Raw genomic sequence first — 24,810 nt, forward strand, 5'->3', positions numbered from 1 at the left:
GAAGCCACAGTGGTCAAAACAGCATGGTATTGGCATAAAGATAGATATATCGACCAATGGAATCAAATAGAGTGCTCAGATATAGACCCTCTCATCTATGGACATTTGATCTTTGATAAGGCAGTCAAGCCAACTCACCTGGGACAGAACAGTCTCTTCAATAAATGGTGCTTAGAGAACTGGATATCCATATGCAAAAGAATGAAAGAGGACCTGTATCTCACACCCTATACAAAAGTTAACTCAAAATGGATCAAAGATCTAAACATTAGGTCTAAGACCATAAAACAGTTAGAGGAAAATGTAGGGAGATATCTTATGAATCTTACAATTGGAGATGGTTTTATGGACCTTAAACCTAAAGCAAGAGCACTGAAGAAAGAAAGAAATAAATGGGAGCTCCTCAAAATTAAACACTTTTGTGCATCAAAGAACTTCATCAAGAACGTAGAAAGACAGCCTACACAATGGGAGACAATATTTGGAAACGACATATCAGATAAAGGTCTAGTATCCAGAATTTATGAAGAGATTGTTCAACTCAACAACAAAAAGACAGCCAACCCAATTACAAAATGGGAAAAAGACTTGAACAGACACCTCTCAGAAGAGGAAATACAAATGGCCAAAAGGCATATGAAGAGATGCTCAATGTCCCTGGCCATTAGAGAAATGCAAATCAAAACCATAATGAGATATCATCTCACACCCACCAGAATGGCCATTATCAACAAAACAAAAAATGACAAGTCCTGGAGAGGATGTGCAGAAAGAGGCACACTTATCCACTGTTGGTGGGAATGTCAAATGGTGCAACCAGTGTGGAAGGCAGTTTGGCAGTTCCTCAAAAAGCTGAATATAGAATTGCCATACGACCCAGCAATACCATTGCTAGGTATCTACTCAGAGGACTTAAGGGCAAAGACACAAATGGACATTTGCACACCAATGTTTATGGCAGCATTATTTACAATTGCAAAGAGATGGAAACAGCCAAAATGTCCATCAATAGACAAGTGGCTAAACAAACTGTGGTATATACATACGATGGAATATTATGCAGCTTTAAGACAGGATAAACTTATGAAGCATGTAATAACATGGATGGACCTAGAGAACATTATGCTGAGTGAGACTAGCCAAAAACTAAAGGACAAATACTGTATGGTCCCACTGATGTGACCCGACATTAGAGAATAAACTTGGAATATGTCATTGGTAACAGAGATCATCAAGAGATAGAAATAGAGTAAGATAATGGGTAATTGGAGCTGAAGGGATACAGACTGTGCAACAAGACTGGATACAAGAACTCAGAAATGGACAGCACAATACTACCTAATTGTAATGTAATTATGTTAAAATACTGAATAAAGCTGTATCTGAGGTAGTTTTTTTCTCTCTATTATCGTTTTATTTCTCTTTTTCTGTTGTCTTTCTATTTCTTTTTCTAAATCTATGCAAATGTACTAAGAAATGATGAATATGCATCTATGTGATGATATTAAGAATTACTGATTGTATATGTAGAATGGAATGATTTCTAAATGTTGTGTTAGTTAATTTTTTTAATTAATAAAAAAAAAAAAAGCTGAAAAAGTGACCAGACTTCATCTAGAGATATGAATGAATCTGATCTGGAAAGGACGAAGGTAAATCAGAATATTGGGTAAAGGATGATATAGCCTTTATTTTCAAACTTCAATCTCTGTGTGAGACTAAAGGGAGAGATTTTATTGGGTACAAAATTTATATTTTGGATAGCACATTATCTAATTAAACTTATATGGTCAGTTTACTTGAATACCATAATTGCATGGAATCTTGAATAGGGCATGAGATCTTGTTGGTTTACACAGGTTAGTGTGATACCCTAATATATCCCAGAGTAATTTGGGCAGAGAATCAAAAAGTATTTCCAAAGCCGCCTTGGAGGACTGGGGAGAAAAGAGGAAATACTGAATTTCCCCAACTGGGGAATTCCTGATATTCTCACAAGCAGTAAGAAAAACCAATTTAATAGGCTGAGCCCTCAATCTTGGGGCTTGCCCCTGTGAAGCTTATTCCTGCAAAGGAGAAGTTAAGCCTACAGATAATTATGCCTAAGTGTCACCCCCCAGAGAACCTCTTTTGTTGCTCAGATGTGGTCTCTCTCTAAGCCTGGCAGTTAAACTCACTGCCCACCCGCCTACATGGAACATGACTCCCAGAGGTATAAATCTCCCTGGCAGCATGGGACCTGCCTCCTTGGAATGATCTGTGATCCTGTATCATGGGAGTGAGAAAGACTTCTTGACCCAAAAGGGGAAGAGAGAAATGAGACAAACTAAAGTCTCAGTGGCTGAGAGATTCCAAACAGTCGAGAGGATATCCTGGATATTATTCTTATTCATTATGTATTTATCCCTTTTTAGTTTATGGTGTATTGGAGTGGCTAGAGGGAAGTATCTGAAGCTGTTGAACTATGTTCCAGTAGCCTTCATTCTTGAAGAAAACTGTTTAACTATATAGCTTTTACAGTGTGACTATGTGCTTGTTGGGGGGGGGGGGGGGAATGTTGCCAGTAGTACCATCTAAAATATTAAATACTGATGGATAAATCTGATAAAAGATATACAGAGCTATACACTAAAAACGCAAAGCATTGCTGAGAGAAATTAAAGATCTAAACAAATGGAGACATACACTATGTTCATGGGTTGAAAAATTCAATATTGTTGATGTCAGTTCTCTCCAAGTTGAGCTCTAGACCCAATGCAGTATCAATAAAAATCCCAACAGGACTTTTCATAGGAATTGACAAACTGATGGTAAAATTCATACAGGAATGCAGAAGAGCTAGGATAATCAAAACAACTTTGAAAAAGAATGAACTTGGACAACTAACACTACTTGATTTCAAAATTTATAAAGGTACGGTAATCAAGACTATGTGATATTGGTATGAAGATAGACAAACCAATGTAACATACTAGAGAATCCAGAAGTAGATCCACATATATATATGGAAAAAGTTGCAAAGGCAGTGCAGTGGAGAAAGGGATAGGCTTTGAGCAAATAATGCTGGAACAATTGACTATCCATTTTAAACAACATATACAAAAATCAACTCAACATGAGTCATAAAAATGAAACATAAAACTATAAACCTTCTTAAAGAAAACAGGAAAAAACTTCATGGCTTTGGCTTAAGCAAAAATATACCACAAGCACAATCGATGAATGAAAAAAATTGATAAATTGAACTTTCATCAAATGAAAATGGGCTCTCTTCTGAAAAGACTTAATAAAAACACTCTTAAGAGAATAAAAAGACAAGCCATATACTTGGGGGGAGATATTTTCAAATTATATATGGATGATAATAAATCCAGAAATTATAAAGTACTCTTACAACTCACAGTAAAGACAAATAACCCAAATTTAAATTGGGCAAATAATTTAAATAGAAATTTCTCCAAAGCTATATAGATGCCATATAAGCAGATAAGAAGATGTTTGATCTTTAGTTATTGGGAAAATGCAAATTAAAACCACAATGAGATACCACTACACACATATTAGAATGACTTAATTTAAAACAACTGACCATACTAAGTTTTTATGACAATGTGGAACAACTCGAACTCTCATATAGTACTGGTGAGAAAAGAAAATGATACAAGCACCTTGAAAAAACAGTTAAGAACCAGGATTCAATAATCATGAATTCAAATACAAGAAGGAGTATTTGAGTTATTCTTTATATATTCCTTTGTGGTTCAGTTATAATGACTTTTTATAAATTTAAACAGTTTGAAAGATTTTCTTTTATTCTAACATTTTTTCCATTAATTAACATTAATTATTTGTGGTCATTCATAATACCCTCCTAACACTTGTTTTGGGAATGACAAGTATTTAAGGTAAACAAGAATATAGATGTATTGTAATCCAGTTTCTGTACCTGTAGTAAATGTACTTATGATATAATTTAAAAGACTTAGTTCATGTGTTTTTTTTTTCCTTTATTCTTCCTATTGTAGGGTAAGCACTGTATTCTCGATGTGTCTGGAAATGCTATAAAGAGATTACAGATTGCACAACTTTATCCAATCTCCATTTTTATCAAACCCAAATCCATGGAAAATATCATGTAAGTATAGATACTTAAGACACAACTCTGAATACAAATCCATTCTCTGTCATTGATTAACTTGACAAATTTATTTGTTCATGTCTCAGTTTCATTATGTGTAAATTGGGGATAATAATAGTATATCCACCTCATAGGTGTGTTTTAAGGATTATGTAATATTTTCTATCATCATTAGATATTACTAAAATATTAAAAAGCACGTAATAGAACTTTAAGTTTACATATCCACATGTGACTAGTGGCTACTGAATTGGGAAGTAAAAATCTAGGATAACCATTAAGAGAATTAAAGAATGAATAACTGCTTACCTAAAAGAAGGCAAAAAACTGGAAATAAAAAAAATACTGAGAGATATAGGAAAGAGAAAAGAAGCAGAACAGTAAGGGCAAATAGGATGCAGATATTAAGATGATATAAATTGAACACAATATTTCAGTAATTGTTAGACTAAATGATCAATTAAAAGAAAAAGATTATAATAATGGATTTTTAATAATTTAACTATTTTTTTTGCTTTTATGGACTTTTTGTCAAAACTGATTGTATGCTAGACTACAAATTTCAAATGATTCAAAACAAATATTCTCTGACTACAATGAAATTAAATATAAAATCACTAATAAAAAGATAACGAGAAAATCCCCTTGTATTTAGAATACTGAACATTATACATCTGAATGGGTCAAAGATGATACAGTATATACATTATACAGTATATAAATTAATAAATGGTTTAACTAAATGGTAATAAAATTGCCCAATAAATAAATTTGGGGAGAATGTAAGCTTGTGGTAGGAAAGTGAACCTGGCCTTAAATATGTATGTTTGGAAAGAAATGTTGAATGTGAAAGATCCTGAGAAGTTAGAAAAAAATCAATCATTTAAACTCATAGAGGGTGGGAGAGCAAAAATTAATAAAATAGGAAGTAAATACACATAGAGAGGATCAACAAAGCCACAAGTTTTTTCTTGAAAAGACTAATAAAATTGACAAACCAATAAGAATGCTCAAGGAAAAAAGTCATAATAATACCAGGAATGAAAAGGGGACACCACTACATATCAAGTAAATATTAAAAAGATAACAGAAACAACCTAGTAGAAAAACTGGCAAACGATATGGAGACAAAAGAAAATATTTAAAAAGGCCAATAAATATTGGATGTAGTACTCAATTATGGAAATACAAGTTGAAACCACAATGTTACATGCTATTTCCCATATACCAGAATGGCTAAAATGAAAGAGACAGTAAGTACCAAGTCTTCATAATGGTATGGTGTAACTGAAGTTCATAACACTGGGAGGAGTGTGAATTGATATGTCCACATTGGAAAATTATTTATAGTATCTCCTAAAACTGATTTAAATATAGCATAGCCCCCAGCAGTAATATTCCTAAGTATATATTCAAAAGATATGTTATACATATGGTCAACAAAAACTTGTAGATTGCTGACAGAAGTACTATTTAAAATATCCAAAAACTGAAAATTATCCAACTACCCATTAGCAGTAAAATAAATTATGATACATTCACACTGTGAAATATTCTACAATAATAACAATGAACAATCTTCAGTTATGTACCAAAGTATTGAAGAATCTTATAAACATAATTGGAATTGAAAAAAAAAAGGCTCAAAAATATGCATACCCTCATGATTCTATTTATGAGATGTTCAACATCAGCCAAAATAAATCTTTGCATATAGACATCAAACAGAGATTACCCTTTGAGGGTGTGGTTAGTGACTGGAGTGAGCACAGCCTGATTCTGGGGTGCTGGTAATGTTCTGTATCATGATCAAGGTACTGAATGAATGGGTACATGTTCATTTATAAAATGTCAGCAAGGTGTACACTTAACAATATTGCTATTCTCTGTTTAGAAGCTATACTTCAAAAAACTTTAGTAAAAACCTTAAGAAATGGAAAGGAAATTTGAAAAATAGTCTAAATAGTCTTGTATATATTAAAGAACTTGAACTGTCATAAAAGTCTTCCCACAAATAAAACATTACCCCAAGATGACTTGCTGAATTCTACCAAAATTTAAGTAACTCCTGTCTTACAAATTCTCCCACACAATAAAAAGGGAAAGTATTTTTTCAACTAATTTTGTGGTCATTAATGTGATACTAAAATATGACAAAGGCAATACAGGAAAGATAAACAACAGCCAGTGTTAATCAATGAACATAGATGCAAAAAACCTTTACCAAAATATTAGCAAATTGAATCCAGCGGTGAATTTAAAAAAGGGAAGAAAAAAAAAGGATAAAAGGCAAAAGCCAAGTAGTATTTATTCCAGGAATGCAAGGCTGGCTTCACGCTTAAAATCAATAAGTGTAGTGTACCATATTAACATATGATAGGTTAAAAATCAGATGATCATTTTAATTAAATTCTTTAATAGGAAAAGAATTTGATAAAATTAACATCTTTTTACAACAAAAACATTTAGTAAACTAGGAGTAGAAGGAAACTCCTTAATCTGATAAAGATCTACAAAAATGTCAAAGTAAACATCATACTTAATGGGACAGTGAAAACTTTCCCTCTCATGTTGATAACAAAGCCAGAATGCCTATTACCACCACTTCTATTCCAGATTGTACTAAGGATCACAGTTAATGAAATAAAATCAGTACAAGATAAAGGAATCAAAAGGAAGCATAAAATTCATTATTCATAGACTAAATGATCATGTATGTAGAAGATAACAAAAGAATCTGCAGATAAGTTATTAGAATTTTAAAAATGGTATAGCAAGGCTTGTAGATATAAGGTCAGTATACAAAAATAATATTTCTATATTCTGGCAACAGTGGTTACAAAATGAAATTTTTTGGACATTTATATAAATGGGGTCACATAATATGTGACCTTTTATGGCTAGCTTCTTTCACTTAGCATAATGTTTTCAAAATTCAACCATGTTGTAGAACGTATCAGTACTTCAGTACTTTTTATGACCAATTAATATTCCATTGTTTGGATATACCACATATTGTTCATCAGTTGATGTATATTTCTGTCATTTCCATTTTTTGGCTGTAATGAATACTGCTGCTATGAGCATTCATGTACAAGTTCATAGCAGCATGTACAAGTTCATAGAAGCAAAAGCACTTTTATATTTGTTTTTTGTTTTTGTTTTTGTTTTTTGCTTCTCTTTGGTATATACCTTCTCTTTGTTTTTGCTTCTCTTTGGTATATATCTAGGAATGGCAATGCTGGGGTATATGTTCAATGCATGTCTGTTTATAATAACTCTTTGTTCCTCTTTTTGAGGAACTGAAAGGGTGTTTTCCAAAGTGGCTGCATCATTTCACATTCCCACCAGCAGTATATATGGAAAGTCCAGTTTTTGTACACCTTCACCAACACTTATCTGCCCTTTAGATTATACACAGCCAAATGGATGCAAAATGATAGCTCATTGGTTTTGATTTGCATTTCCCTGATGGCTAATGATGTTTCATCTGCTTACTGGCCAGTTGTACATCTTCTGTTAAAATCTTTGTCCCCTTTGAGGACTGTCTTTTCATTCATGGGTATATGAGATCTTTTTGTTCTTGAGTTAGTATAGGTAGTTTTTGTATTTCTAGGAATATGCCTATTTCATATAAGTTAACTTACTGTCGTAGTGTTCATGGTTTCCTGTTATTAACATTTTTAATTCTGTAGGATTGATAGTAATGTCTCCCTTTTCATTTCTGATTTTATTTAGTTGTATCCTCTCTTTCTTTTTTCAGCGTAGCTAAAGTTTTGTCGATTTCATTTCTGTTTTCAGAGAGTCAACTTTTGATTTCACTGGTTTATCTCCTCTCTAGTCTTTGTTATTTCCTTCCTTCTGCTCACTTTGGGTTTAGTAAGAAGTTAGGTATCTCACTTGAGATCTTCTTTCTTAATGTAAGCATTTAAAGCTCTAAATTTTCCTCTCAGCATAGCCTTTTCTGCAATGCTTTTATAAATTCCGTAAGTTTGATTTGTTGTACTTGTTTTTCATTTGCCTCAAGATATTTCCTAGTTTTCCTTGTGATTTCTTCTTTCACCTATTAATTGCTTAAGAGTACATTGTTTAATTTCTACATATTTGTGGATTTTACTAGATTTCTGGCTTCGTTCCATTGTGATTCAGAGAAAATACTTTGTATGATTTGGTTTTTAAAATTTAATGAAACTTGTTTTGTGACTTCATATATGGTCTGTCCTAGAGAATGATCCATGTGCACTAGAGAAGAGTAGTATTCTGTTGAATAAGGTGTCCTATGTATGTCTGTTGAGTCTAGCTAATTGAGAATATCATTCAAGTCTTCTGTTTCATTATTGATCTTCTGTCTAGATGTTCTATCCATTATTGAAAGTGGTGTATTGAAATCTGCTATTGATGTAGAACCATCTATTTCTTCCTTCCAACCTGTCAATATTTCCTTTTGTGCTTTGGGACTCTTCTATTAGATTCATAGATATTTATATTGTTATGTCTTTTGTTGCATTGACTCCTTTATCAGTATATAGTGATCATAATAGTTGACTTAAAGACTGTTGTATCTGCTATTTTTGTATTGCTACCCTGATTCTCTTGTAGTTACTGCTTGCATGGTGTATGTTTTTTTCCATCCTTTCACCTTCAGCCTATTTATGTCTTTGAATTTAAGTTGAGTCTCTTAACAACCAAGATATCGTTGGATCATGCTTTTTTATCCTTTTTGCCAGTTTTGTCTTTTGACTGAGGAGTTTACTCCATTTACATTTAAATTTACTAATAATGCAGGACTATTTTTTTTTGCTTTTTTTGATTGTAAGTCTTATACCTTTTTTGACTCTCAATTCTTTCATTAATGCCTACTTCTATATTTACTGACTTTTTGTTTTCTATCATTTTGAGACCCTTCTCATTTCTTTCTGAATATATTTTTCATGTATTGTATTTGTGGCTGCCATGGGGTTAAAATTTACTTCCTTAATATATAACATTCATATTTGATTAAATACCAATTTGACTTCAATAGCATATACATACCTGTTCCTATAACCCTCCATCCTCTCACCTTTTTTTTTGCACTTGTTACAAAAGTGTTACTTGTGCATTGTATGTCCAAAACTATCAGTTTATCATACATTATATGCATTTGCAATTTATTACCTGTCTGAAGCAATAAATGGAGTTCTAAAACAGTACAATACAGTACAATAGTACTAACATTTATAATTAACCAAATAGTTACCTTTACCAAAGGTTTTTATTTCTTTATACTGTTTTGATTCATTGTCTAGCAAGTTGCTTTTCTTGATTATGCACTTGCCCAGTTACTGTAGTCCTTGAACTGTTTACAGTTTTGAGGAACATGGCTTTGCCAGTTTTTTGCCTAATTGTCCAAAGATTCTGTATAGTAATGGCACCCTGGAACATCTTAAGCCTCCGTCTTAGTTGACCAGAAGGCCTATTTCCCTTCATTTTTGAAAGTTTGTTTTGTTAGCTATAAGAGTCTTGATTGACAGTTCTGGTGGGTTTTTTTTCCTTTCAGCACCATGAATATGTCACCCCACTGCCTTCTGGCCTCCATTGTTTCTGATGCAAAGTCAATTGTTAATCTTATTAGCTTCCCTTGTCTGTGACAAACTGGATTTTTCTGTTGTTTTGTTTTCCTTGCTGCTTTCAAGATTTTGCTTTAGTGTTCAGCATTTTTACCATGATGTATCTGGGTGTCAATCTCTGTGTTTATCCTACTTGGAGTTTGTTGAGTTTCTTGGATCAATGTTTTCCATCAAACATGGGGTGTTTTTAGCCAGTATTTCTTCATATATGTTTTTTTGCTCCTTTCTCTTTCACCTTCTGATACTTCCATCATGCATATATTGTTTCAGTTTCTCTTATGCTTTGTTCATTTTCTTCAATTGTTCTTTGGATTGTATAATTTCTGTCATGCTTATAATTCACTGATTTGCATTTATCAGCTACTGTTGAGCTCCTCTAGTGAATTTTCCATGTTAGTTATACTTTTCAACTTCAGAATTTACATTTCATTCTTTTTTATACTTTCTCTTCATTGATATCTGTTTGATAAACCATTTTCATAGTACCTTTCTTTTTTCTCAAAAATGATTTTCTTATTGTCTGTATTTTAGAACTTTACCTACCAAATGAGACCAAAGGAAGAGAGGCTTATTTTGTCCAGAACCTAACTTTTCTGTAGCACATAATCTAACTCAACCTGTCTGGATAGACCATTTAAACCCAAACACATGAAGCCCAGAATGGGATGAGGGCTTGTAATTCTGAATAGGTTTAATGTAATGCCTGTATACATCCCAGAGTATGTTGAGCAGATAATTAAAAAGTCTTGGCAAAGTCCCTTAAGGGAGAGAAAAAATATGGAACTGTTAAGCTTTACCACCAGGGAAACCCCTGATACTGTCTTAAACAGTAGGGATTCCTGAGTCAGTAAGCCAAGCTCTTGATCTTGAGGTTTGCTCTTGTGAAGTTTATTTACATAGCGGAGAAGCTAAGCCTATATTTATGCTAAGAGTTACTTCCAGAGGACCTCTTTTGTTGTTCAAATGTGGATTCTATTTCTCTCTAAACCCAACTCTGCAAGGAAAATCATTACCCTCCTCCCGCATGTGGTACATGACATCCAGGGGTGAAAGTTCCCCTGCAACTTGGGAAATTAATCCCTTGGGATGAGCCTGGCCCTGGATCCATGGGATGAACAATGCCATCCTGACCAAACGTGGGGAAAGAAATTGAACAAACAAGGCATTTAGTGTCAAGAGGCTATTCTGGAGGTTACTGTAATGCAAGCTTCAGCTAGATATTGCTGTTTACCATGGTTTGCCAAACCCTAGTGAAAACCATTCCTGCCAACCTTAAAGAACACCTAGGGCTCTGAGATTCTACAGAAGTTCCATGCACCCTTATTACTTTCCGTAAAACCTATGACCTCCAGATGGGGTTCCTAGGCCAGTTAAGTCCTGAAACCTTGAGGGGCCAGCCTCTCCAGAACATCCACTAGTTCCATCCCCTATCCCATATTATCGACAGCCCTTTCCAGCGTGAAATAGTTGGAATGGACATAGTACAAATACTCCTAAAGATTGCGAGAAAGTTCACAAAGGAAAAGGAGGAGTTATAACAGAAAAGAAAGGATTTAACAAATGAGTACAACTTTAGAATCATTATATTGATACTTCTTTTAGTCTCCAATGTCTTAGAGCAACTAGAAGGAAAAACCTAAAATTGTGGAACTGTAACCCATACCAAACTCTGAATGTGTTCTATAACAGCTTGTTACAATGTACTGTGAAATTTATTACTTTTTTGTGTATGTATTTCACAGTTAAAAAAAAAAAAAAAGTTAAAGTAAAAGAATGTAAGAATTGACAGAAAATGTTTCGATTACCATAAACTAAATGTATAGAGATTTTTTTTTTTTCTTTAGTTTTTTGAACATTTATAATAGCTGCTTTAAGATCTTTATTAAATCTGACATTTAGACCCTCTCACTGGCAGTTTCTGTTGCCTGCTTCTTTTCCTATGAAGTTGCCCTTATTTCTTTGCATCTAATAAGATACTGATTCTCATCCCTTCACTCCCCTCTTCCCTTTTCTGATTCTAGGGCTTATTTTGTTTCCTTGTTTATTTGTGTAGTAATTTGGCTGGACTATTTTAGTACAGTTCCCTCTACCCCTGCCCCTCCCATGTTGAAAACCTGGTGTCACACCTCAGGGGGTTCAGTCTTGGGCATGCACACAGTCACCCTTAGATGACAGTGGTCTTAGCAAACTGTATTTGAATATATCTTTCCCTGATTGCTATTAAATTGTCTGGCTCTGTTGGTAACACTCCCAGCTGTTAGGCCCCACGATTGCTCTATTGTTTTCAACAGTGTTCTTGGACATAAATTGCTTCAAAGTCTGATCTATCATATTTGGGATAGGTTTCTAAGGATAGTTTCCAGGAATAGTTTTTAAATGCTTTATGTATATTATTTATGCTTCTCAAAAACTGTTTGGGTAATTATTATTAATTTCCCAAGTTCATAGGCGAAGAAACTAAGTGAGAGATTAAGTAACTTGCCCAGGGTCCAGCGGCTAATAAATAATGAAATTAGAATTTGAATCTAGGTATTCTTACTCTTGAGTCCCTTCTATTTACCTCTGTGGTTCACTTGCTTTTATTGGATAACCATCTGCACATTAGTATACTCAGTAAGATAGAGCTGAATATATGTCTAAGATAGAGAAAATGTTATGTAGTATCTTGCCTATTTATTTTTATATTCCCTTTACCATATTTGTGCCCTTTGCAAGGTATAGGCAATGTTACTGTCTAATAGTTCCTTTTTTTTTTTTTACTTCAGTCCTTTTCCTCCTACCCTCTATCATCCTGGATAGTAGTTCATATTTTCCCTAGGATATGGTAATTATCTGCAAAGTACCAGCTGGCATATCTAGAAAGTGAGCATGACCAAAGGGGAAGACACAAACTACCTAGCATTATTGGCCATTGACAAAAATAGGTCATATTCCAGAACTTAGGTACTCAGACTTAAAGACTTAACTGAGAAACTTTTATATGATCTTGGAGATTCACATTGATGCCTGAGTTTTTGTTCTTATCCATAAAATATGGTAATTTCTTCCTATTCTACCTCATTAAATTATTGTAACTACAAATCTTATTATTTAAATAAATATTTAAATGTAAGTTATGCACCTTCATTGAAGAAGAACTCTGTATCTAGTATAGGAATTTTATATGTAGTATATGACCTGTGGCCAAGGATAATAATTGCCTTCCAAATCATTTTTTAAATAATTTTTATGGAACATTACAAACATTTACAAAAGTAGAGAAAATAAAAATAACAGACTCCCATGTATCCAATCATCCAGCTGCAACAATGTTTATTAAATAAATATTTGATAACCATCTTTACCTAGATCTCTCCACTCCAGATTATTTTGAAACGAAGACCAGACATTATATCATTTCATCAATATATTTTGGTTTATATTTGAAAGATAATTCGTTATAAGAAAATCACCACTATAACTATCGCACTTAATCATTAATTCTTAAAATAAAACATCTTTGATATTATTAGATAGTTGAAATTTTCCTGATTGTCTCATAAATTTTGATTTTTCAGTTTGCTTGTTTGAATCAAGATCCAAATAAAATCTGTTCATTGCAATTTATTAAGTCTTTTCAACTAGAGATCCTCCCTCCATCACTCTCTCTATTTTTCCCTCTCTATTTATTTATTGAAAAAAATAAAAGCAAAAATCAGATAATGTCTTCTGTATAGTTTTCCCAAGACTGTATTTTGCTGACTGCATTTTAATGCTGTTTATTTAATATGTTCCTATGTCCTCTTTGATTTTCCTAAAAATTTGAACTTGAATCTAGAAATCATATTTTAATATGAAATTTTCATCAAAGTCAAAACTGTTATAGAAAAAAAAAAAGAAAAGAAATTCTCTTGGGCAGAACAATTTGTTCCCTCCTGTTTTCTGAGTGCTTTGTGTCTGCCATGCATGAATGATTTGTCACTATGTATTGGAGTTCATTGTGAAGCTCTCACTGCCCCTGCCCTCCCAGGCCCCAGCACTGAAGTTCCTCTATAAATATTTGCCAAATAAGTTGAAACTCAAAATAAAAATTTAAAAAAACTGTCATATATTCACAATGCTAATGTTTGGGGACTGCTTTGAACCAGTGCAAAGATGTGTTGAAAGCCTTCTGTCATTCCACATATAAGCAACATATTCAGTGACAGAATCTAGCTTTTAATGACATTCATATCCTCAAGAGAACTCCGCTTTTCACAATTTTTGTGTTTTATGTTCTCTCTCTTTTTTTCAAAAAGTTTAATGTAGTAATCACCAGTTTCTTTATATAGGGAAATGAATAAGCGTCTAACAGAAGAACAAGCCCGAAAGACATTTGAGAGAGCCATGAAACTGGAACAAGAGTTTACAGAACATTTCACAGGTTGGCATCATGTGTTAGTGCCCTTTGTGATAGAATTTTGCTTTAAAGCCTATGAACTGATACATTTAAATTATTTCGAACTATGCCCATATCTGCACAGTAGTAATAGTAACTACTCCTATCATTTTCAGAATAAAACCTTAAGTTTAGTGGTCTTAACCTGTGGGAAGTTCATCTAGACTAAGCAGTGCTGTTGAAGAATCTTAAAATTCAGTGTTTCTTAGGTTGTGGATTAGAAGAACATATATGGAAGTAATTCATACTCAGCCAGAGGAAAATAGATTCAGACGTGGTTTTTTTCTATGATGTATTGATTTTTCTCTTATCTTTTATAATTTTCATACATTTTAAAATACTGTTTATGTAAAATGTTAGAAGTAGGGGAGGGGAGGGTAGTGGGAAGTGGCACAATAGAAATTTCCAGGATTCAGTCTGTCCACCAGAACAACTATTAAATAGATAAGAAGATGGCAGAATAGGAAGCTTCAGGACTCAGCCCTTCCACGAAAACAACTATTAAACAGGCAGGAACTGTTTGAAATAATTATTTCAAAATTCCAGAGTCCAATAGAATGTTATACTGCGTCCAGGAAAGAGGGTGCTAAATTATGGTAAATACCAATAAGTTGCTCTCTCCGCATGGTGATTACCAGCACCCATCCCCGTCTCTTACAGCAGACCACAGTGGGGTCCAACTTGTGCCATAACTTACTGGTACCAAAAGGGACATAAAAATCCATTTCTCCAGATCTGGTGTGGGCATAGGCCAGTCACTGATAATAGCTTTTGATCGCAACTTCACATCGCTGAGGCCAGATTCTGAGGGTGGTCATTTTCCAGCCTGTGCTAGACAGAAGCAGCAAAGAAGGCCTTAAAAGGATATGTCTCAGAGCTGCAGAGGACAATTGAAGGGCTGCATTTGCTAGCAGGTCAAGAAAGCATAGCTTTAGGAAGCTGTGGAAGGAACTCCTGGTGGCCTTCCTGGCCCTCTCTCATCCCCTTCATGATCCCTGACGTTGTTTTGGCTGAGAAAGAGTGACTTTGGATCCTCTTCTCCAAGGTGCTGCCTCTCTCAGTATTTGCCCTCCAGGCAAAAGCAGGTTGGGACAACTAAAACAGTGGAAGAAATAATTGAGGTGAATGGCCTGGGACAAAGGATTGTCTGTGTTAAGTACAGTGTGAAACACCTGAGAGAGGAAAAAAGTTTCCCTATACTGGGAAGTAGAGGGAACATTCAACCTTCTGTAAACAGGGGACCTCCTTAAGCCACTTGCAAATACAAGCCCAGGACATAGGCCCAGAAAAGATAGGATGGACCCCACACTTTCTATTAACCTTAGGCAGATGTTCCTGATAGGATGGATAACATTCAAGAAAATCTTGTCATATCACCATCTGGTTGCAAACTCAAGAAACAGACAACTTGGAATAAATTCCAGAGTTAACATGTTAAAATATTAAAATGTGCAGTGAACAAGAAGACAAAGAAACAGGAAATGATGACCCATCCAAAGGAAGAGGATAAAAATCCAAAAAATATCACCAAAGACCAGACTATGGACATACTGGATAAAGACTTAAAAAAAAATTATCTTAAATATGCTCAAGGAGATGAATAGAGAAAGGATATCAGGAAAACAATGAATGAACAATAAGAGAATCTTAATAAAAAGATAGAAAATTTATAAAGTAACCAGACAGAGCTACTGGAGTTTAAGACCACAATAACTGAAATGAAAAATTCCCAGGAGAGTTTCAACAGCAGATTGGAGCTGGCAGAAGAAAGAATAAGCAAACTCAAGAGAGTTATTTGAAAGAAAAGAATTATAAAATTCTTTTATATTAGAAAGAAAAGAGAATTACAAAAAGTGAAAATAGTCTAAGGGACTTCTAGTATACCATCAAGTATATCAATGTGTGCATTACAGGAGTCCCAGGTGAAGAAAAAAAGAGAAAGGAACAGAAGGAATATTCAAAAAAATGATGACAGAAAACTTCCCAAACTCAGCAAAAGACATGAATATGCACTTCCAAGAAGCTCAGAGAACACATTCAACCATGATAAACTTGGAGAAGAATATGCCACATGTGCTGGCTTGAAGCTGTTATGTACCCCAGAAAAGCCATGTTATTTTAATCCAATCTTGTGGGGGCAGACCTGTTATTGGGCGAGACCTTTTGATTAAGTTGTTTCCATGGAGATGCAACCCCACCATTCAAGATAGATCTTAATCTGCTTACTGGAGTCCTTTAAGAGAAGAACATTTTGGAGAAGGCACAGACTTTGGAGATACAGAAGGAATGCACCCTAGGAGATGCCAAAAGCTGAGAGAGATGTTTGAAACCAGAAATCTGAGAGAAAGACCAGCAGATGCCACCATGTGCCTTTCCATGAGACAGACCAACCCAGACTCAATCCACCTTTTTTGAGTGAAGATATCCTCTTGTTGATTTCTTAATTTGGACATTTTCATGGCCTTAGAACTTTAAATTTGTAACCTAATAAATCCCCTTTATAAAAGCCAATCCATTTCTGTTATGTTGCATTCCAGCAGCATTAGCAAGCCAAAATACCACATCACATATTGAACCAAATGCAGAGAACAAGGAGGTGCTGAAATAAAATAATTATAAAATTATTATATTATTATTGGCAATTATAAAATAATTGCCAACCAAGAATCTTATATCTGGAAAGACTTTCTCACATCAAAGCTCTGGGACTTCCTCAACACTAGACTTCCTACAAGCAATGCCTAACAAGTATTCATAGGACTGAAGGAAAGGACACTAGACAGTGGTTCAGAGCAAGCGTAAAGAGAAAAAGACCTCTGTTAAAGGTAACCTTTTGGGTAATTATAAATGCCAGTACTATTGTATTGTATATTTTGTTATGTAACTCCACTTCTTATGTCTTACAGGTGCTAAAATGCAAATGCAAGTAATGATAAATCTATGGTTTTAGACCTATAATGTACAAAGATATAATGCTAACAAGAACAAAAAAAGGTAGGGAGACAGAGGCTATAGGAACAGTATATATGTAATCTGTTGAAGTCAAGTTGGTATTTAATCAAATATGATTGCTAATTATATATAGGATGTCAAATTTTAACCCCTTGGTAACCACAAGGAAATCATATGGAAAATATATCCATATAGAAATGAGAAGAGACTCAATATAATACAGTACAAAAGATCAAATAAATTTAAAAGTAGGCAATATCGGAACAATTAAGGGCCATAAAAGTATCAGCCTTACAAAGACTAAATAGCAAAATGGCAGAAAAAAGTCCTGCATTATCAGAAGTGACTTTAAATGTAAATGGAGTAATTCTCTAGTCAAAGACGGAAATTAACAAAATAGATAAAAAAGTATGACCCAAATTTATACTGTCTGCAAGAGACTTACTTTAAATTCAAAGACATAAGTAAGTTGAAAGTGAACAGACGGAAGAAGATATACTATGCACGTAGTAACGAAAAGAGGGCTGAGGTAGCTATACTAATAGCCAATAAAATAGACTTTAAGTCACAGTTATAAGGGATAAAGGTGGCAATTATATACTGATAAAATGTATATACTTATATACTGTCAATTCAATTAGATGTAACAACACAATTATAAATATACATATACCTGACAGCAAAGCCCCAAAATATGTGAAGCAAATACTGACAAATTTAAGGGAGAATACAAAGTTCTACAATAATAGAACTTTCAATAATAGATGGAACATCTAGACAGCAGATCAATAAGGAAATACAAGAATTGAACAATATTCTAAACCAGTGACACCTAAAAGAAATATATACAGTACTTAATCCAACAACAACAGGATACACATTTCTTCTTGAGTGCACATGAATCATTCTCCATTTTAGACCATATTTTAAGTCACAAAACAAGTCCTAATAAATTCAGAAATACTGAACTCACACAGTGTATCTTCTCTAACCACAGTGGAATGAAGATGGAAATCAATAACAGAAAGATAGAAAATACACAAATATGTGGAAATGAAATAATGTACTCTTAAACAATCAAAGGGTTAAAGAGGAAATCACAAGGAAAATTAGGAACTATTTGAGACAAATGAAAATATAACATAATAAAACTTATGGGATGCAGGAGAGACACTACAGAGAGGGAAATTTATAGTTCTAAGTGCTTAGGATAAAAAAGATTTCAAATAAGACCTAACCTTAAAACTGAAAGAACTAGAAAAAGCAGAGCAAACTGAACCCAAAGCAAACAGATGTGGGGGGATAACATAGATTAGATTGGAGATAAGTGAAATAGAGACTGATAAAGCAATAGAAAAAATAAAACCAAAAATTGGTTCTTTGAAAAGAGCATTAAAGTTGACATTTAATAAAATAAAACCTCTAAGTAGATTGATGAAGGAAAATAGAGGGTACAAATAACTAAACTCAGAAATGAAGAGAGACATTACTATCAAACTGACTGAAATAAAAAGAACCATAAGAGGATACTATGAACAAGCATAGGCCAACAAACTAGATAACCTAGATGAAATAGGCTAATTGCTAAAAACACACAAACTACCTAAACTGACTCAGTGAGAAAGTCACAGACAGTAATTAACAAAATAGATTAAAAAGCATAATCCAAATTTGTGCTGTCTGTAAGAGACTTACTTTAAATTCAAAGACATAAGTAGGTTGAAAGTGAACAGATGGAAAAAGATATTACATGCAAGTAGTAACCAGAAGAGGGCTGGGATAACTATACTAATAGCCAATAAAATGGATAATAAACCATTAACACAGTTATGAGGGACAAAAATGGACAATAAACCATTAACTAGTAAAGAGATTGAATCAGTATTTTGGTTTGCTAAAGCTGCCAGAATGCAATATACCAGAGATAGACCCTAATAAAAAGGGAAATTATTAGGTTGCAAGTTTACAGTTCTAAGGCTGTCAAAATGTCCAAACTAAGACATCCAGAAAAAGATACCTTGACTCAAGAAAGGCTGATGGGTCCAGAATGCCTCTGTCAGCTGGAAAGGCACATGGCTGACGTCTGCTAGGGTCTTTGGCTTCTGGTCTCAAGTGTCTTCCTCAGGGGCATTTACTTTCTGCATCTCCAGACATCTGGATCTCGTGTTGGTTCTGTTGCTTCTGTTCTCCAAGCATCTGAGCTTCCTCCAAAGTGTTTCCTCTTTTAAAGCATGCCAGTAAACTAACAAGGCCCACCTTGAATGGGCGGAATCACATCTCCGTCTAATCAAAGGGTCACGCCCACAATATGGTGTGTCACATCCCCATGGAAACAATCCATTCAAAAGGGTGCCACCTTAAACAATAATTGAATGAGGATTAAGAGAGCATGGCTTTTCTGGGGTTATGTAACATTTTCAAACCAGCACAATCAGTAACAGAAAACATTCCAACAAAGGAGAACCTGAGACCAGATGGCGTCACAGGGTAACTTTACCAACCGTTCCAAGAAGAGTACATACCAGTTCTGCTCAAAATCTTCCAAAAATTTGAAGAGGAGGAAGCACTCCCTCATTCATTCTATGAGCCAACATCACCCTCATAACAAAGCCCGGTAAAGAGACCACAAGAAAAGAAAATTGCAGGCCATTATTCCTCAGTAATATAGATGTAAAAATCTTCAACAAAATACCAGCAAACAAAATTCAACAACACATTAAGAGAATTGTATCCAGTGACCAAGTGGGATTTATCTTTGGTATGCAGGGGTGGCTCAACAGAGAAAACCAATTAATGTAATAAACCATTATTAACAGATTAAGGAAAAAAGAAAACATGATAATATCAATTGATGGAGAAAAGACATTTGCAAAATCCAGCACCCCTCTTGATAAAAACACTTAGAAATCTAGGATTATGGGGAAACTTACCCAATATGTTTAAGGGCACATATGAGAAACCCACAGCTAACATCCTACTCAGTGGTGAAAGGTTGAAAAGCTTTTTTCCTCTAAGATCAAGAACAAGACGAGAATGCCTGTCACCACTATTATTCAACATTGTACTGGAAGTTCTAGCAGGAACCTTTAGGCAAGAAAAGAAATAAAAGGCATCCAAATTGGAAAGGAAGCAGTAAAACTTTCCCTATTTGCATATGACTTGATCATATATACAGAAGATCCTAAAAATTTCACAACAAAACTAAGATGAATTTAGTAAAGTGGCAGGGCACAAGATCAGCACCCCAAAAATCAGAAGTGCTTTTATGTATAAGCATGCAAATTGGAAGAAGAAATGAGGAAAATAAATTCCATATACAGTAGCAACTAAAAGAATGCATTATCTAGGAATAAATCTAATGTAGGATGTAAAGGATTTGTACACAGAAAACTACAAGGCATTGCTAAAAGAAATCAAAGAAGACCTAAAAAGGTTGAAGGACGCTCTGTGTTTGGAAGACTAAATATTATCGTAATGTCAGTTCTACCCATAGCTATTTCCAGATTCAATATAATCCCAGTCAGACTTCCAAAAACCTTCTTTGCAGAAATGGAAAATCCAATCAGCAAATTCATATAGAAAGGTAAGGGGCCCTGAATAGTCAAAGCCATCTCAAAAAAGAATGAAATTGGTGGAGTCCACACTTCCCAATCTTAAAACTTACTACAAAGCCACAGTAATCAAAATATCACAGTACAAGCATATAGACCAATGGAATCAAATTGAGAGCTCAGAAATCAACCCTCACATTTATGGCCAGCTGATTTCTGACAAGGGAGCAAAGACCACTCGATTGGGAAGAACAGAAAATTTCAAGTGTTGGAGAGGATATGGAGAAATATGAACACTGATTCATTGCTGGTGACATTTTTAAGTTGTACGGCAACTATGGAAGATATTTTGGCAATTTCTCAGAAAGTTAAGTGTAGAATTGTCATATGACCTAGTCATCCCACTTCTAGACATATACCCAGAAGGACTGAAAGGAGACCCTCCAACAGGTATTTGCCCACTAATATTCACAGAAACATTATTCACAATTGCTGAAAGATGGAAGTAACCCATATCTATTAACAAATGGATAAAACAAAATCTGGTATATACACACAATGGAATATTGTTCAGCCTTAAAAAGAAATGAATTTCTGATGTATGTGACAACATGGATGAATGTTGAAGACATAAAGTTGAGGGAAGTAATCCAGACAACAGCAGGACAAATAATGTATGATCTCATTGATAGGAAATTGCTAGAATAAGCAAACTCCGAGTCAGAATCTTGAATATAGGTTACCATGGGGCAGGATAGAGGTAGGTTAAAGGGCATTAAGTCTTAAAATATACAGTTTCTGCTTCAGATGATGGAAAAGTTTTGGTATGAATGGTGGTAATTGTAGCACAATATTGTGAATGAAACTAGCAGCACTAATTTTATATTTGAAGGTGATTAAAAGGGAAAATGTTAGGTTATTTTTATGGTAATAGAAAAATAATTTTTTTAAAGCTATTGAACTGTACAACGCAATGAACCCTAGGTTAAACCGTGGACTATATTTCATTTATATCAACTGAACTATACAATATATAGTTATAATACAATTATTAAAATGTGATTTCATCAGTGGTAGCAAATGTTTTGCCCCAGTATAGATGTAAATAGTAGGGTGGTATATGGGAATCCTGTATTTTATGCCTAATTGTTCTGTAACACACAACTTCTCTGATAAAAAAATATAAAATAGAGTGAAAAAGTAAATAGCATTTCCCAAATTGTCTTCTCTCATTCATTTTATCCTTTAGTTTAGTCCTGAGGTATCCTTGGGTAGGATTTTATTGTTGATGATATTATTTGTTTGTTTGAAATGATGATCAGCATATATTCAGTATTCAGACTGAATGCCAATAACTGTCATGGTTATAATTCCCATGCTTTTTTTTTCCTTTTCTTTTTTAAATAATTTCAGACTTAACAGAAAAGTTAACAGAAAAGAAAAGACAAGGTACAAAAAATTACCATATTGTTTACACAGCTTCCCCAAATGCTAGCATTTTACATTTATAGTTTTTTTCTGAAATATTTTACAGTAAGTTGTTCCTCAACGGTAAAGTTTACCTATAAATATTTCAATGTATATTTCTTTTTCAAAAAAAGGCATACTTTTATATAATCATAGTACAGTTATCAAAATCAGGAAATTTAACATTGCTCTGACTACAGATCAGTCTATTTTAACCTAGAGCAGTTCCTCAGTCTTGCTTCTTATTCATGAATTTGACTTTTTAAAGCTTGAAAGCATTATGAGACTGTGCAGACCTCAGGTTATTTGGATAATTTAAACGAAAACATGGATATCAGACCCAGTCATACAATTTATATCAACAATATGAATGACAAAATTTAAAAAGAATTGAAGAGACCCTTGTATACCCTGTTTTCTCAGTTTGACCATGTGGTAGATATTGTAGCTTTAAAAACTGTGAAGATGAGGAGGCAGGGCTTTGTTATATTTAAGGAACTGGGCTCGTCCACAAATGCCTTGAGACAGAAGAATTTCCATTTTATGATAAACCAATGTGAATTCAGTATGCAAAAACATTCTGATTTAAAAAAAAAAAACATTCTAAAATGCATGGCACGTTTGCTGACAAAGAAAAGTAAAAAGAAAAGAAAAAAGCCAAAACTGTGAAACAGACTGCAACAACCTCAAAGGAAACAACAAATTCACCTAACACCCAAGGAAATACAACACCAAATCCTTAGGTTCCTGATTATTCTCCAAACTATATTTTATTCCTTAATAACTTAACAGAAGAGACTAACAAGACGATGTTTACATGCTGTTTAATCAGTTCCCTGGTTTTAAGGAAGTCCATTTGGTTCCTGGAAGATATGATATTGCTTTTGTAGAATTTGAAAACAACGGGCAGGCTGGTGTTGCCAGGGATATGTTAGACAAGGATTTAAGATCACACCATCCCATGCCATGAAGATCACCTATGCTAAGAAATAACATTTGGGACAGTCTTCTTTAAAGGACTTGGTGTTATTTATAGTGTTTGTTTTGTTAGCATTCTGGTCAGGCCATTTTTAATAGTTGAGGACAGGACATAGTGAAAGCAAAATTTTTGTGACGGACTTAGAAATTATCCAGTCTTTCTTTAACCTTCGTGAGTTGTGGAATACAAAGGCCTTAATTTTGTGCAGTAAACTTTTATTTGTATTTTTTAATTTATTTATTTATTAAAAAAATAAAGTAAAACAACATACATAATCAGTAATTCACAATATCTATTTGTATTTTTTAAAAAAGGAAGTCAGTTATTTTGTAGAATGTCTCTCCCTCAATTTAAAATTGTCTGGTATTTCCTCGTGATTGGATTTAAATTATGCATTTTTAGCAGGATACCAAAGAAGTATTCTTCTCCTTGTATTCAAGGAGCCATGTCAATGTACAAATTGTAACATTATGTGCATTGTACAAAATGTACAACGTAACATTACTGATAATGTTAACTTTGATCACTTGGTTAAAGTGTCTTTAGTCTTTTGCTTTTCTGGTTCCCTCACAAGGAGAATTCTGTTTTACTAGCCATTCCACTAATGAATTTTCAAAGTAATGCAAAGTGTGTATGTTTCCCAGGCTAATTTTTGAGTAACTCTTTCCCTCTAAGATAGGTCATTCAATGCAGTTGTCAGTCTAAATTAGAAAATTCTATGAGATTCTGTTCTGTTCTGTTGGAGTACATCAAGATGCCACATTGGTGTTGAGGGAAATTAAGATTTCTATTTTTAGCTCAAAATATGAATTCTCACAGAGCTGGTAAATTGAATTTGTATTATTTACAATTTTTGATTGCTTAAGCATTCTTAGCTACAAGAAGTATGCATATATACCCTCCTGATTATTCACATATAATCATAGTGCCCAAATGGTTTTCTTTGAAATTTCTGTTTGATATTTTATGCCAAGCTTTTGAGACCATGGAAATATCTATGATGCGTTTCCAAAATGACTGGACCTTTTTGTTTGTTTGTTTAATAGAGGACTTATTTGATTTATAATTCTTTCATTTATATGTAAAAAAAATTATTTTCTTAAAAAGTTATTCATACTTAGTGCTTATCTGGACTCTCTTGATTTTTGTTTTATTAACTCATCCTCACTTCCTTATAGACCACCGGGGCTCCAGCTATCCCTAAAGAATTACTTGTTAGTAATTGTTACAATTTTTTTATTCACACATTATTTCAGGCAGCAATTAAATCACCTAACATTGACTTTAATAGTCTCTAGTCACTAAAAAGCCAGTTTGTTTATCTCAGTTCACCTACAGTACAGTACCTGAAAGTTGCAAGTATACTGAAAAAAATTAAAATCACATAATCCTTAATCAACTGTCTTTCTCTAAAACCCTACCCTAAATAATAAAAACAAAAAGGTATAATGTGCCATTCTGGCACATTATAGTACTGTACCTATTCTCCTTTTTTTCTGTATTCACTTATGGAGGAATCAGGAAAGTTATGGAAATACATTCTTAATTATAAAAAATAAAACTGATACATGCACAGATGATAAAGCAAATAATACAATAAACAAAACAGAAAATGATGACTTTCCTTAGATGAATAATTATTTCTAAGATTTAGCTTCTGTTTCACTGATAATTGTAATAACAAGGATAGTCATTTG

At 33.8% G+C, this 24,810-nt stretch overlaps 1 protein-coding gene and 1 pseudogene across 13 annotated transcripts in view; both read left to right on the top strand.

Moving 5' to 3' along the window:
• Positions 1-24,810, top strand: part of DLG1 (discs large MAGUK scaffold protein 1) — a 318,826-nt gene that overhangs the window by 292,187 nt on the left and 1,829 nt on the right. For all 13 annotated transcript variants that reach the window (XM_077117938.1, XM_077117940.1, XM_077117941.1 and 10 more), the window contains 2 exons: positions 4,026-4,135; positions 14,058-14,149. In XM_077117938.1, coding sequence (XP_076974053.1) covers positions 4,026-4,135; positions 14,058-14,149 — 202 coding nt within the window. The remainder of the gene's footprint in view (positions 1-4,025; positions 4,136-14,057; positions 14,150-24,810) is intronic.
• On the top strand, positions 14,526-24,555 carry LOC143648240 (U2 small nuclear ribonucleoprotein B'' pseudogene; annotated as a pseudogene).

This window comes from Tamandua tetradactyla, chromosome 10 (assembly GCF_023851605.1).
Source record: "Tamandua tetradactyla isolate mTamTet1 chromosome 10, mTamTet1.pri, whole genome shotgun sequence".
Taxonomy (NCBI): Eukaryota; Metazoa; Chordata; class Mammalia; order Pilosa; family Myrmecophagidae; genus Tamandua; species Tamandua tetradactyla.